This window comes from Scomber scombrus, chromosome 9, assembly GCF_963691925.1.
Source record: "Scomber scombrus chromosome 9, fScoSco1.1, whole genome shotgun sequence".
NCBI classification, from domain to species: Eukaryota; Metazoa; Chordata; class Actinopteri; order Scombriformes; family Scombridae; genus Scomber; species Scomber scombrus.
Window position 1 is genome coordinate 12,006,381 of NC_084978.1, and position 13,088 is coordinate 12,019,468.

The window sequence follows — 13,088 nt, forward strand, 5'->3', positions numbered from 1 at the left end:
CTCATGCCAAAGCTGTAGAGGGAACATCAGGGGTTCTGTGTTTTGGCCATGCCAACCAAGCATTTCCTCGCTTCATTTAACTTCATTATTAAGGCATGAACTGCTACAAATTCTCAGATTGGGACAAAGCCTAGTTGAGGGCCCCACCCGGCACTGCCACTCTCTACACGACCAATACCAATCTGCCACTGGCCCGTCCCATTTAATCGTGAAAGCGCATGCATGAAAACAAATGTCTGTTACCCACTCACCCCCCCCCCCCCCCTTCATTCCCTTGGTCAAGGGAGAGAGGCCGGGTGCGTAAAGACGGGGACTGACTGTGTGTGTTTATGTGTGTGCCTCCCAGACCCTGTCCCTCACCTCCCCTTTCTGCCACACCCACCCATCACAGATCCCACCCGCCCCTCCATCAGGTGCACTCTACCATGATGTTGTTTCTTTTATATGAGGGGGCCAGTTTTCAAACTCACATGGGAGATTCAACCCAATCTGGTACCATGTGACTTTGTAACCATGAGAATCAGAAGGTGTACAGTACATCTACTGGCAGGGTGAGAATAGTTTTGTGTGTTTTGGGTCTTGGCTTGCTGAGAAATACATTCAGTTGCCGTTGCTATGGGTTATGTGTAGATGAAGTGCAAGCCATGAGGCAGGTTCAACCATTAGCGTGGCTCAAGCAATGGTAACGAGAGGCTAGCGGGTAGGTCAAACTGCTGAATTAATTACAGCTCTACTCAATGAGAGGCTCTGGGCTGATATATTGTTGTGCTAAGTTAAAAAAAGGCTCCTATTCATAGCATGTGGTAACTGCTTCTGTGTGAGTGTTTTGGCCTGGTCCTTGGGGTCCCAATAGCTTCTCTCTCTTTCTCTTTCTCCCTCTCCCATCTCTTGAGGGACAGATGCATTGATTTGCTCATTAGGGGAAGTACCAGGCAGGATTTTTCTTCCTCTTTTCTTCTCCTCATTGAGTGCCACTCAGCGAAGGGGTGTGGTTGGCCTCTCTCCCCCACTGCACATCGTGAAAAACAGTGATGGAGGGAAGTGGGAACTGAGAAAAGGGGGATTGGGCAGCGGCTAGCCGATAAGAAGACTCCTTGCATATTCATCAGGAAATCAAAAATCATTGATTCCACAGCTCTGTAGGCCTTGTCTAGAAGTGGCGGGGGTCTGGAAGGAGTGGGGGGCGCATGACATTTGTCCCCAACAATGTGAGTCCTGATACTCTTAAGCTCAGTATTGCAGAATTGCTAATGGAATTCATACACAAAGCAACCAAGGAATAAAGAGGGACATAAAGAAGGAGCTGATAAATATGCTGGAAATATGTGGTGCTACAAACACAAGTTGTTTTACAATGCCAGGCACGGCCTCTGTGGTTTCATTCAGAATGCCGGTCGGCAAGCTTTGCTCTGCAACTCCGAGCCCTCTCTAACTACGCTGAGCCCGGCTGAATGAGCGTTCATGTAATTGCCTCATAAATGCCACTTGTCCATCAGCCCTCTCTGTAGTACCCTGGCAATGTGTCAATCAAACATGAGTGGCCAGCTGGAGCGGCCGTTTGAATTAAGTTGCTATGGCTTCCTTTGGAAAGGTCTCTTAGCCTGAATGTGGCTGAATTCAATTATTGTCAATCCTATCTTTTAACAGTGAAATTTGTATCATGTAGGTGTTATAAATTCTGGTTTCTGTTTTTTTTTTAAATATTTGGGTAATTATAACCTCCAATTTCTACCAAACAGAAAGTTACGCCTTACACGTGATCATGCTTGAACTGATTAGAAACAGGAATGTAAAACATAATCAACAGCATCGGGGAAGCCAACAGAAACAACAGTTCTGTGAAGCTATTCCAGCTGTCAGTCAATCATCCTTTGGAGTGACAGTCCTACTTTCTGGTTCACAATTAACCCTCAGCGAGACATGAAAAATCCTGAATGATCACACAATTGTTCCAAGACCCTCAGACCAAGTTGCGCTTACATTCACGTGTTCCACAATAGCCACAGAATCCTTTACCCTCCTACTCTATGTCTCTTAAAAGGAAGCAAAGACCCAGTGGAGAGAGAGGTAGACGAAAAGAGGCTTAAACACAGACTCCCAGTCCTGGTATTTAAAATGTAACACCTTGTAGCAGACAATAGTGCTGCAAACAAAAAATGTTTAAATTCCCGTCACCATCTTTGATTCTCTCAGCACAGGGTAGCCTGGGAGTCTACGAGAAAAACATGTGTGCACAAAAGTAAACCTATTAGAGCAACAAACGCAGCTTTTACCCATACCCTGGGGTTGCTGGTGTGTTCAATAAACGGGGACATTTGAAATATTGAAGCAGCCAAACAGTGAAGAAATCTCCTATTATCTACTTGAATCCCCTGAAGGAGCATAGCACAGGGGCAGGGGGAGTTATGTTTTCAGAGAGCAACAAAAGGTGTGCTAGAAAGAAGCTCGCCCTGCAGACAGAACTATAGATGTTATATTCCAACTGTAGGAAAAGGCCTGCTTTGAAAATGGACCTGGTAAGTTTCAAAGAGGAGCTCAAGTTGAACACAGAAAGAACGGATAAACATGTTGAGAGGAATTTTGACTGTTTTTGATGTGATTATGCTGCTCCATTTAAAATTCACCACAAAGGGCAAAGAGTTTCTAAGAGTAAGATTAAAATGATGGGATGTGTTATGGTGATGTGTTATGTACTGTATAAAACATTTCAAAAGTTGTGCTACCTATTTTGGACTTAAATTCAGAGTGTGTGGAAAACACTGACCATTACAGATGGTTCAAAACAGAGATGAAAATGAAAGGAACTCAACATTTAGGCATGGATGAAACTTTATACATAATTTGCTGACAGAAAATTAAATTAGTTGCAAATTGAATTTCATGTTGGATTTGCATTTGCAACTGCTATTTTTACATTATCTGTAAAAAAGGCAGCATGACCAAACAGTTGCATTACATGTAACTGCAGATATATCCTGAAAAAAAACGGACTGACTATCCTTTTTCTCTTCAGGTCACAATAAGCCAGAAGCAGGCAGACATGCTGGAATGTAAAAGGTAGTCTACTGATTTTCCACGGCACATAAACTAGAATGAGGATGAAAAAGGGGATCAGAGGTCAAGTGTCACAGAAAGAAGATGAACAAAAGAGAATTTTAGAGTGCTCATATTTCTGTGACAGGTTATGTGCTGATGATACTCTCAAAACATGTGGCTGATCCTTTCCTGCCACTATGTACTGTGGCACTTTCTATATTGTCCCCGTAACACAGTGCAAAGGCAGAGGAGGAGTGTAAATCACTGACTCTCTAAAGCTATCAGACGCCCTCAGGCAAACTTAAAGGAGAGCACTTCTGTTCTGTTTAAACAAAAAAAAAACATATATATATATCCTGTTCTTTATGTCTTTCCTCCCTTGTCTTGTTTATTATTTTAAATTATGCTGTGTGGTGAAAACACTTTTTTACATTGTGTTCAATAAAGTTCTGATCACTAAAGTCCTGGAGAAATTAACTCATTAGTCAGAACACATTTTATACTTATGAGCATGTGCAGGACAATAAAATGTAGAGCTACAACAAACAAACTATTTTCATTCTGGAGTAATCTGCCTCAGTGTCTCAATTAATTGATTATTCATTGGTCTTAAACATGTCAGAAGGCGGTGAAACATTTTTCACAAAGCCCAGGATTCAACATAAAATATCTTGTTTTCTTTCAACCAACAGTCCACAATTGAAAGACATTCATTTGACTATCAAACAAGACTAAAAGAAACAGAAAACATTTGATTTTAAGAAGCTGTATACAAAGACTTTTAGTATGTTTTCTTAAAACATTACTCAAAATGATTATTAAATTGGCACTAACTGACTGATTAATCAACTAATTGTTGCAGCTCTAGGAGACTATATCAAAATATAGTGCTGTAATGTGTGAGAGCTTCCTTTTGTGTAGTGTGGGACAAAGTGTGGTCAAACACTCACAGGCAACTTCTGATAAGGAAGTTTTGAGAAGTTGCAAAGCCAGAGTTGCCACTTCCGTCAGACCAGCGTATGGGCCGTAGATCAAAACATTTGAACACTCCCATTGATAAAGCTGACGCTGATAGGAAGCACTTAACCTGTCTGGTCATTCTTGGTTTTAGCTTTGAACTTGCAATCAGTGCTGGGTCTGGTATCTGTCATTTGTCATCAGACCTACCGCGCACTAACAGACCAAACAGAAAGAGACGCTAACAACAGTGAGAACTTGGTGCACATTAATTACCTGCTTTTCATTTTCCAATTGTAAATCACATATTTCTAAATCATCAGATACAAGGAAATTGAAGTAATCACAATGACTGTCGTTACAATTTATCATGTATATAATTTAGGTTTGACAAAATTCCACAAAGATTCAATAAGTTCCCACTTTTAACATCTGATCCCACTTTTCACATTTAATCTAATTACATATTAGTTACATTTAATAGCATTTCTAGTGAGTTGGCTGTATGTCACAATGATTCAGATAAGCCTTGTGGGTTAATATTCTAAGGCTGAAATAACTGGCAAGGATGTCTTGAAGGCAGACATCCAGATAATTAGATATTCCATTCAATACTGTGTGTGTGAGGGTGAGTGTGTGTGTGTGTGTGTGTGTGTGTGTGTGTGTGTGTGTGTGTGTGTGTGTGTGTGCGCGCGCGTGTGAGCATGTGCGTGTCTTTCTATCTTTGAGAGAACATACCTCAGCTGAAAACCAGTGTTATGAGGACATTTCTGTGTTTCTCTGTGAGGATATTTTGTTCAAAGAGCTGTTTGAGGCTTCAGACTTACTTTTAAGGTTAGAATAATCAGAATTAGAGTAAGAGTTAAGTCAAGGCATTTAGTTGTGATGGTTAAGTTTAGGTTAAAGGGATAGGGAAGGCACTATGTCAATGAGTGTCCTCACAAGGACATAAAGATGAAAGTGTGTGTTTGTGTGTGTGTGTTTGTGTTTCTTCTGTCCAGGTATGTCAAAACTCAAACCTTACACGCAGGAGCTGCACAATCTGGCAGGCAATCTGAAGCGCCAGTCAACAGAAATACAAACATGGAAACTCCAACAAGGGATCTTTGCCTTTTCCTAATCATGTTGTGTGGAAAAATCTCGATGCTTTGCTTTCAGATCTGGTTCATTGCATGACTCAGTCTTGGGAGCTACTGTGTGAGACTTACCTCAATGATGTAGAGGACAATGTTCTTGTAGAAGCAGTACAGGATACATTTGGCTACACGGTTGTAATTCCAGGCTCCGTGGACGAGCAGCAGATTCTTCAAGTATTTGAACTGCGTGGGAGGGAAGCAAATGAAGGAAAACGCCAAGATAAATGAATAGCAGAGGTCTGTGTACAGTACACTGTCTGATGAGTCTTCACAATCAGAAATCAGTGCTGGAACACTAAAGCAGCTCCAGGAACTTCTGGATTAAAGAAAGCAGCAGCCTTTTGTCATTCCCTAGTGGATAGATAAAGCACTAATGGGGAATTGTGGCCAAATCGCTCACTAAAACATTCCAGAAATTTCTGCACACAGATTCTGAGACCAAGCTTTAAGCTGCTGAAAATGAAGGAATTCATATAGTGGAAATGGTCTCCAAAGGTTCAGCATAACAGTTAAATGGCTTTATAATTATCCTACTATATGAAGCCTGTGGTGAATTTACAATTACAGTGCAATTTCTGGCTGATAAGTGTGATTACACTGAAGCAGAACTCGAGGCAAGTCTTTCATCTTTGATTGCCATTAAATGACTAAAACAAAGCGCAAAATGCAACCACAAGAAACATCTACACTGCATCCTTTTTTCATCTGACAAAAGGAAAAGTTCTTAAAAAAATCTTTGAAACCAGAGTACAAGGAAGGAAGAAAATTAAACTGCACATTTTTAAGGTAAACATAGTTTTGTTTATTTGAAGGTCTGCTTGTCTTTCAGTAGTAAAGCAGTATTCCTCAGTGAAATGAAAGCACTGTGGCGGCACCCAGTTTGTCTGACCTCTACAATGGTCGGATCAAACATCAGTTAACGTAGACCTGAGCTGATGACAGATGGCCAGCAGAGGTGCCTCTGCCCAAAGTCTCTTTACCCTCCACTTAATGCAACAGATAAATGTGAGTGTTCGAGTATCACATCTTAAGAAACTAGCCACCTGATAATCTAAAACAGCCAGGAGACCATCTGATACTTTAGAACATTAAAATAAATCAACTAATCAGTGTATGAGTAGAAAAACAAGTTGCACAACTTTGCAGGATTGATTTACATTTCCAGACAGCAAATTACAGTTAACGTACCGTTACGCCAATATATGGAAAACACCAGTGAAAGTCTGGAGGTGTAATTTAATTTGAGGCTGAGACACAAGCTAAATGGATTATAAGAGGCCACCTGTCTTTGAAAGAAATATACCTTGTACATGTCATGTGGACTGAAGGGGGCACTTAAGACAAACCCAGGTCTCTTGGATAGTAATTGCATACTGAAGCACAGAAAGTGTACTGTGTTTTAGTCAGCTATTGGTTTCCCATACTCTCAAGCCCTGTGGCTGTAAAAGCAACATAATGCACTGAGCGGCATGCTGTGTAGAAACAGAGCCATGACACAGGAACTCAGAGCTTTTGTTACTTGCAAGTATCACATATGGATGCAGAGATTCAGACATACTAGTCACTCGGACATAACTATGTGTTTAAGTAGCATTTTGCCAGAATCTGTTTCTGTGTAGTTACGTTGAGAGTTGGGTGTCACAAAATGCCTGTTTTACAGGTGTTACTACCCCACTGTATAAGCTAATGCCCAGGCAAACATAAGAGCTATTGTTACCGAGAACAATGTGCCACGCTATCACTTACACACATTACGCCTGAAGTGACAATGACAGGACTGGCAATTTGTGTAATATGACTTCCAAGAAATTACATAAAAGTCAATGTAGCAACTAAATTGAGGACATGAACCTGCAGCTTCAGAGCAAACATATTTTGATCTGGTTCAAATTAGGTATGGATTTCATTTTATGTGCATGATTTTGCATTTAGCATGGTGTCAGCATTATATGAAATTGGAATAATAACTATATAATAATGTAACAATTAATAGCATCTCTATAGATCTTGAGTCTTAATGCTGACATTGATATGATTTTAGATTATTTTGAGCTAATCAATCATCTAATAGGACCTGCACTTTCTCTGCATTTTCTCTGACTGTGTCTAGATGACCAGGATGGCATTAGGTACATGCCACAGGCAGGATATCAAGTTACAATATGTCAAAAATACATTGCAAATGCTAAATTAGCATTACAATTAAAATGAGAATTGGTGAACTTCAGACTACTAGTACAAAAACAAATTTTAATCAATACATAGGTGTGAATCCCTGCCACCGTGCTCACCTGGGCAATAGAGTAGTCAGAGGAGTTTGCTGCCTGCAGGCCTTCATTGCCTGAGATTCCCACACCGACATGAGCTGTCTGTATCATTCCTACGTCGTTAGCACCATCACCGATAGCCAGCGTGATCACCTTCACCTGTTTCTTTACCATCTCCACCACCTCTGACTTCTGAAGAGGAGATACCCTAAAAGAGAGCAGTAGCACATGTAATATTGTGATAATAATCAAATATAACCAAAGTGAAGAATTAGGTCTAAAATTGATGCAACAATATAGTCACAACTTGTGAGTTTCATAACACATGTCAATACTGAGGGCAATAGAGTCATATGCAGTATAAAAGACGCGTAAGACAGTGTATAGTATAATGGACAGTACACGTGAAATTATAAAAGAATATACAGAATCTTCCAGGATATAATGTTTCCTACTTTCCAAGTCTTGGGCAGAATAATTGCGGTGCCCATAAAATAACATTCATTCACAAAGAAAGTTTTGAGATCAGCACTTGGAAAAAAAACAAAGCTCTTCCTCCGCTTTGGAGAACAGTAGGTCGAGGCAGACAGACAGGCGTGCCATACTTAGTGAACACCCTAAAAATAAACAGAGGAGCATTTTTTGCATAATTTCTTTAAGAATTACAAAATGCAGGTGCCTGGCTGGGAAAGTGAAGAAAGCATTTGCAGAGACTTCCTTTAATCCCCAGTAGCAGCTGCTTTTGACTTGTCCGTGACAGTGTTTGATGATGGGAAGCTAGCGAGGGATCACGCGTCTGACCCTCTGAATGTGGGTGGCATCCTTTTGGTCAAGGACTCCACCACACAAAAACTACTTGCAATATTCTGGGAGATGATTGCAGAGGGGCTTGCAGAGAGTAATGTACAGTACTGACAGTCTCAAGAGATGACGCTGTAAACTTCATGTCTGTCTTAGGTTGTGGAACTGTTAATGTTTATGTTCTTCATGCTTAAAGAGGCCTCATTCATCTCCTCCGTCTTTTAGTGCCCACAGACTGCACACAAGGCAAAGGCAAGTAGAGGTGGGGGAAAACAGGAATAAAAATTTGACGTAATGCACTGACTCATAGTGTGGCACCAAAAGATTTGCTGTTGTTCTGAAAACATGGTGCTGACGTATGGCCCCAGACCCCGTCATGGTTGCTTGACTACTTAAGTACTTTCTATTATTTATATGGCCTGGGCAAGTCAACAGTGCACCTTCATAATGTTGAAAGTTGCCTTTTTAATTAAGTGCTGCCATAAAAATAGTCAACGACCTTTGTGGCAAAGCATACAGTAATACTTTGTAGTTCAACCATAGAGAGCTTTAATTAAAATAGGCATTCATCTGATTCATTGTCCAATACTGGGGGGAAAAAACAGTATTAAATTGGGAATTTTAATACAACTAAAAAACATTTGGCATATGTGCCCACTGCAATAAAAAAAAAACCTACTTGAGTGTTTCTCACTTTTTTTAACAAGATAACAAGGTTGATTTTGTCCAGTTATTATAATGTACGTGCATCTGTTTTAGAGAAAGACCTGATTAAAAGGCTTTTAAGTTCAAGAACTGATCAACAATACCACCTATTCCATCTCTACATACATATCTAGTTAAAGTTTTTCAAAAGTACAAGCTGATTCAGGAAGATGGACTGCAGCAATGAGAACACTTTCTTCATTCTCTTATTTTGGTCAATGGAATCACTGTCTCTGGCTTATTTTATTGTTTCTCAAGAGTAAATCTTACCTGCAGCATATGACAGCTTTACAGGACAGGGCGAGGTCCAGGAAGTACTGTCGCACTCCGAATGTGAGAGCATATTTGAGAGTCTTCCCATCAATAATGAGGGCAAAGTCGTTTTCCTTGTGGAGGGCATCTCCAAGCATTCCACAGTGGTGGCTGAGGGTTTCCCTTGTTCTCTGTATGATGGAAAACATTTCGTGAACGTCAGCTGTTGCAAGTAGTTATGAGAATAATAAAGCCTTTTGTGTTACAGTTGATGAAATATGCACTGTTGTTAGATAATCTTTTTTCCCGGTGGACTGGCTTTGAAGAGTCTAATGAGCAAGTTGATTATGATTAATTCATATACTAGTCAGTAATGTTATTAAGGGTTGTTTATTTTTGGCTTTTGTTAAAAGCATTTGTCTATCTGTTAACAGACATAAAAATGTATAAATGATTGAACAATGTATTAAGTGCACATAAAATCTATGAATAACAGCTTTTTCAAACTTGTAAAGGAAAATTTAAATAAACAAATTAATGATGGAGAATAAGAGCATCTACATTTTTTTTTAATATCGGCAACATTTCAATGGTTCATTAGAAAAATGATTGCATGTGTTTTTCTTTTGCCATTTCAAAACATTACCTCAGCAACAAAGAAGTGTCTATGTTTTCTAAGATACATTTCAAGGGGAAAAACTGTGTTTTTGTTAGTTTTCTACTATATGATTTATATTTTATGCACTGTGGTGAGATGCAAAAGAAACATTTTGTAATACACTGAACACTGAAGAACTCCTCAATGACATACAACATAGTTTTACTCACAATACCAGTTCATTAATCTCTATACAATAATTTTAACTCAATGTTAATCTAATCTTTAATTAACATTAAATAAATGAGTGAGATCTTTTCACTCTTATTGCTAATCCCAAACTGTTGCAGAGCAGCTACTCTTAGTGTTTAATCCGTATTCCACATGTTTATTACAGTCAGACCTCGTCCATGAGGTGATAACATGGATGTGCTCTGTGAATGGATCACGTTTGCTTATACAGTATATACAGCTACAATGATGAGTGATGATGAAAACCCATAAATATCAGAATGACAAGAGGATTAACTGTCCTGGTATAGGGTTATGTGAACTGGATAGATGGAGTGGTGAGATCATCACTCCATCATCTTCCTCGCATATGTTGAAGTCATTAGTAAATAAAGCCAATTTCTGTATGTAACCATCTTCTGAGTGAGAGGAAAATGTACCACATGTGTATTTTCGTTAATAAGAAAAAACGTCCTTTTACTGAACATGGCAGCAAAATTTCAAAAATATGACAGAAGCAATTGCTTAAATAATACCATTCCCGGGGGTGCGGTAAGATTTGACATATGTGCAGCAGGTGCAGTGAAAGACAGATTAAATGGGCAGATACAATGTAATGGTACAATGCAAGTTATGGACATCCTAATGTCCATCCGCAAGCTATCCTCTAATCAGAGATGGCACTGTTGTTCCTTTTCTTCACCCGTTTACCTACATTTTATGTTTGTTTTTTTTCTTTATGTTTTTAAAAATTGTCCATTTTATCTTGATTTGTATTGTATGTATTTTGTGTTCAATGTGGAACCCAGGAAGAGTAGCTGTTGCCCAGTGTAATGGCTTATGGGGATCCTAATAAACAACATAAACTAAAAATGTGCCAAGCAGATGCTATAACAGCTGTAATCATAAAAAAAAGTTGAACATTAACAGGATTGAGGGAGGGAGGGGTCCGGCATGGTGTCATGGTCCGATATGTCAAAGCAGTCAGATTGTACCAGGGGGACCACGCAATGTTCGCTTGGCATAACAAAAATCTGAAACCCCAGCTTAAAGGAAATATTTGGAGAAAGGGGCTTTACGTTTCACAAAGCGAGATGAGGAGAGTGAGAGACACACACAGAAAGAGATGATGGATTAACAGAGGAGAGAAATTGAGCAAGAGGATACAAGCAGAAAAGCAGCTGCAAAGACTTAGCCATCCCTGATGGAGTCTGTGAAACAGCACGAGCTGGTGAGTGGAGGGCAGCCCTGTGTGTATGTGTGTGTCGGAATAAGCATAGATATCTATATTCAACTACACAGCCATCTCAGTTAAAAAAGCAACATATGCATGAGGTGCATATGTGTGTGCGTGCTTTGTAAAAGATGGTATACCGGTTGTATGAGAAGGGATTCGCTCTGTTTGGGGCATAATCCATTCATCAACTGCTGTGATAAGCAAAGTTTACCATTTCCTCAAGTAGTGCAGCCATTTCCCCCTAATTTACACTGAGAATTTTAAGCACTAATGTTATATGTCTCCTCCTAAAGCCTCTTTGTTATGGCTATAATGACCAGTTTAGCCTATGTGACTAGCTAGTGTTTGGTTTTGGAAAGGGTATGTGGCGTCCATTCAGAGATCCACAAGAGCTTCCCATAAAGACTGAGCTCTATTGTTGATATATCCCTTGAGTGATATAGCCAACAGGACGTGACACTCATGATGTGGAATCTGGACATTTGTATGGTTGTAATGTCATCATCTGTCTTAGACTAGGAGGCACACAAGAGGGGTTACTGCACCACAGTTAGAGATGTATGGACGCAAACTTTCCTGACTTATATCTCACTGAAAATATACCTCCATTTTAAAAATCATCGAAATAAACACATGCATTTTCTATTAAACTGAGAATATTGAGCCCCATTTATTTGTGTCTGTACTTTGTAAAGATTAATATACTAGTGCTCAATAAGCAGTGTTAGCTATCCAAATGATTAAATATGCTGACTGCAAGACAAAGCTGTTCAAAATGACCTAATCCTACCTTGGAGACCGAGTTTCACTCAGGGAATTTCAGTTCAAGTAAGATTTAGTAGAGGGGATGTCTAAAACTCTCTCTTCCCTTTGATAACTATTTCTAAACACAGCAAAGAGAGAAGACATGCTCCAATTACTCTCCTCCGCAGCACGAGAGCAGTCAGAATTACCAGCACCGCTGCCGGGCTCTCTGCTCACTGTGCCTACTCAGTCTTGGCCGAGAGGTTTTTCCCTTTGCGTTTTAACAAACTGCCTTATGTAAGCATCTGCTCAACCACAAGAGAATAGGAGCTGACATTTCAAAGTGCCGGTCCGTGTGCCTTATGAATGCACCGACCCCAAGTTTTTACCTCAACTCCATTTATCACGCATAACGACTGGCTGACAGAATGAAGGCCATCCGTCATCACTCTGAAAGAACCCCCCTGCTGCTTTCCTCTCCTTTATCCACTTCTTCTCACTAATCCACCCATCTTGTCTATCAAACTAAACCAAGTTGAGTTTCTTCTCCATCTGTGGCTCCTCTGCCCTGTTGGAAGTGCAGGGACTTGCCCTTTTTCATCTCAGAAACAACAGACAAGGCTCTCCTGCTGGAGGGTCAACAGACTTCTCTGCTGGGTGTCTAAAGCCCAGAAACTTGTCCCAAGCAGGCGCGTACACAGACAGCTGAGGAGACCACAGTCACGTAGTAGTTCTGTTTATATTACTTTCTGGAGGTAGTGTTTCACACATGTGCAGTGGATTGGTGTCTATCTATTGTAGTGTAGTTGCCACATGGACCAGGGACCATTGGAGGAATGTCAGCACAGAGCCTACACGTACATGTTCTGATGACGAAATTTACAGATCCTAGGTGACCTCTGGGCCCTCGGAAATTATAACACCAGTTTTAAAGATGTTAAAGGCAGATTTTGGATGTGTGGTCGCTGTGTGAGAGGAAGGCTCCCGTGGCCTCATCCTTTCAACTTAAAGCCTTTTCTTTAAATAAGTTTGGTGAGGAAACTGGACTTTGTGCCAACATCACCCCCAGTATTTCAAAATGTGTTGGCAATAGTTTGAACATACTGTATGTGCAGTTTTAAACT

At 40.1% G+C, this 13,088-nt stretch overlaps 1 protein-coding gene across 1 annotated transcript in view; it reads right to left on the reverse strand.

The window, feature by feature from the left end:
- The window catches only part of atp8a1 (ATPase phospholipid transporting 8A1), a 102,124-nt gene that overhangs the window by 25,959 nt on the left and 63,077 nt on the right, over nt 1–13,088 (reverse strand). The window contains 3 exon segments of the mRNA XM_062425037.1: nt 5,202–5,312; nt 7,421–7,604; nt 9,173–9,345. Coding sequence (XP_062281021.1) covers nt 5,202–5,312; nt 7,421–7,604; nt 9,173–9,345 — 468 coding nt within the window.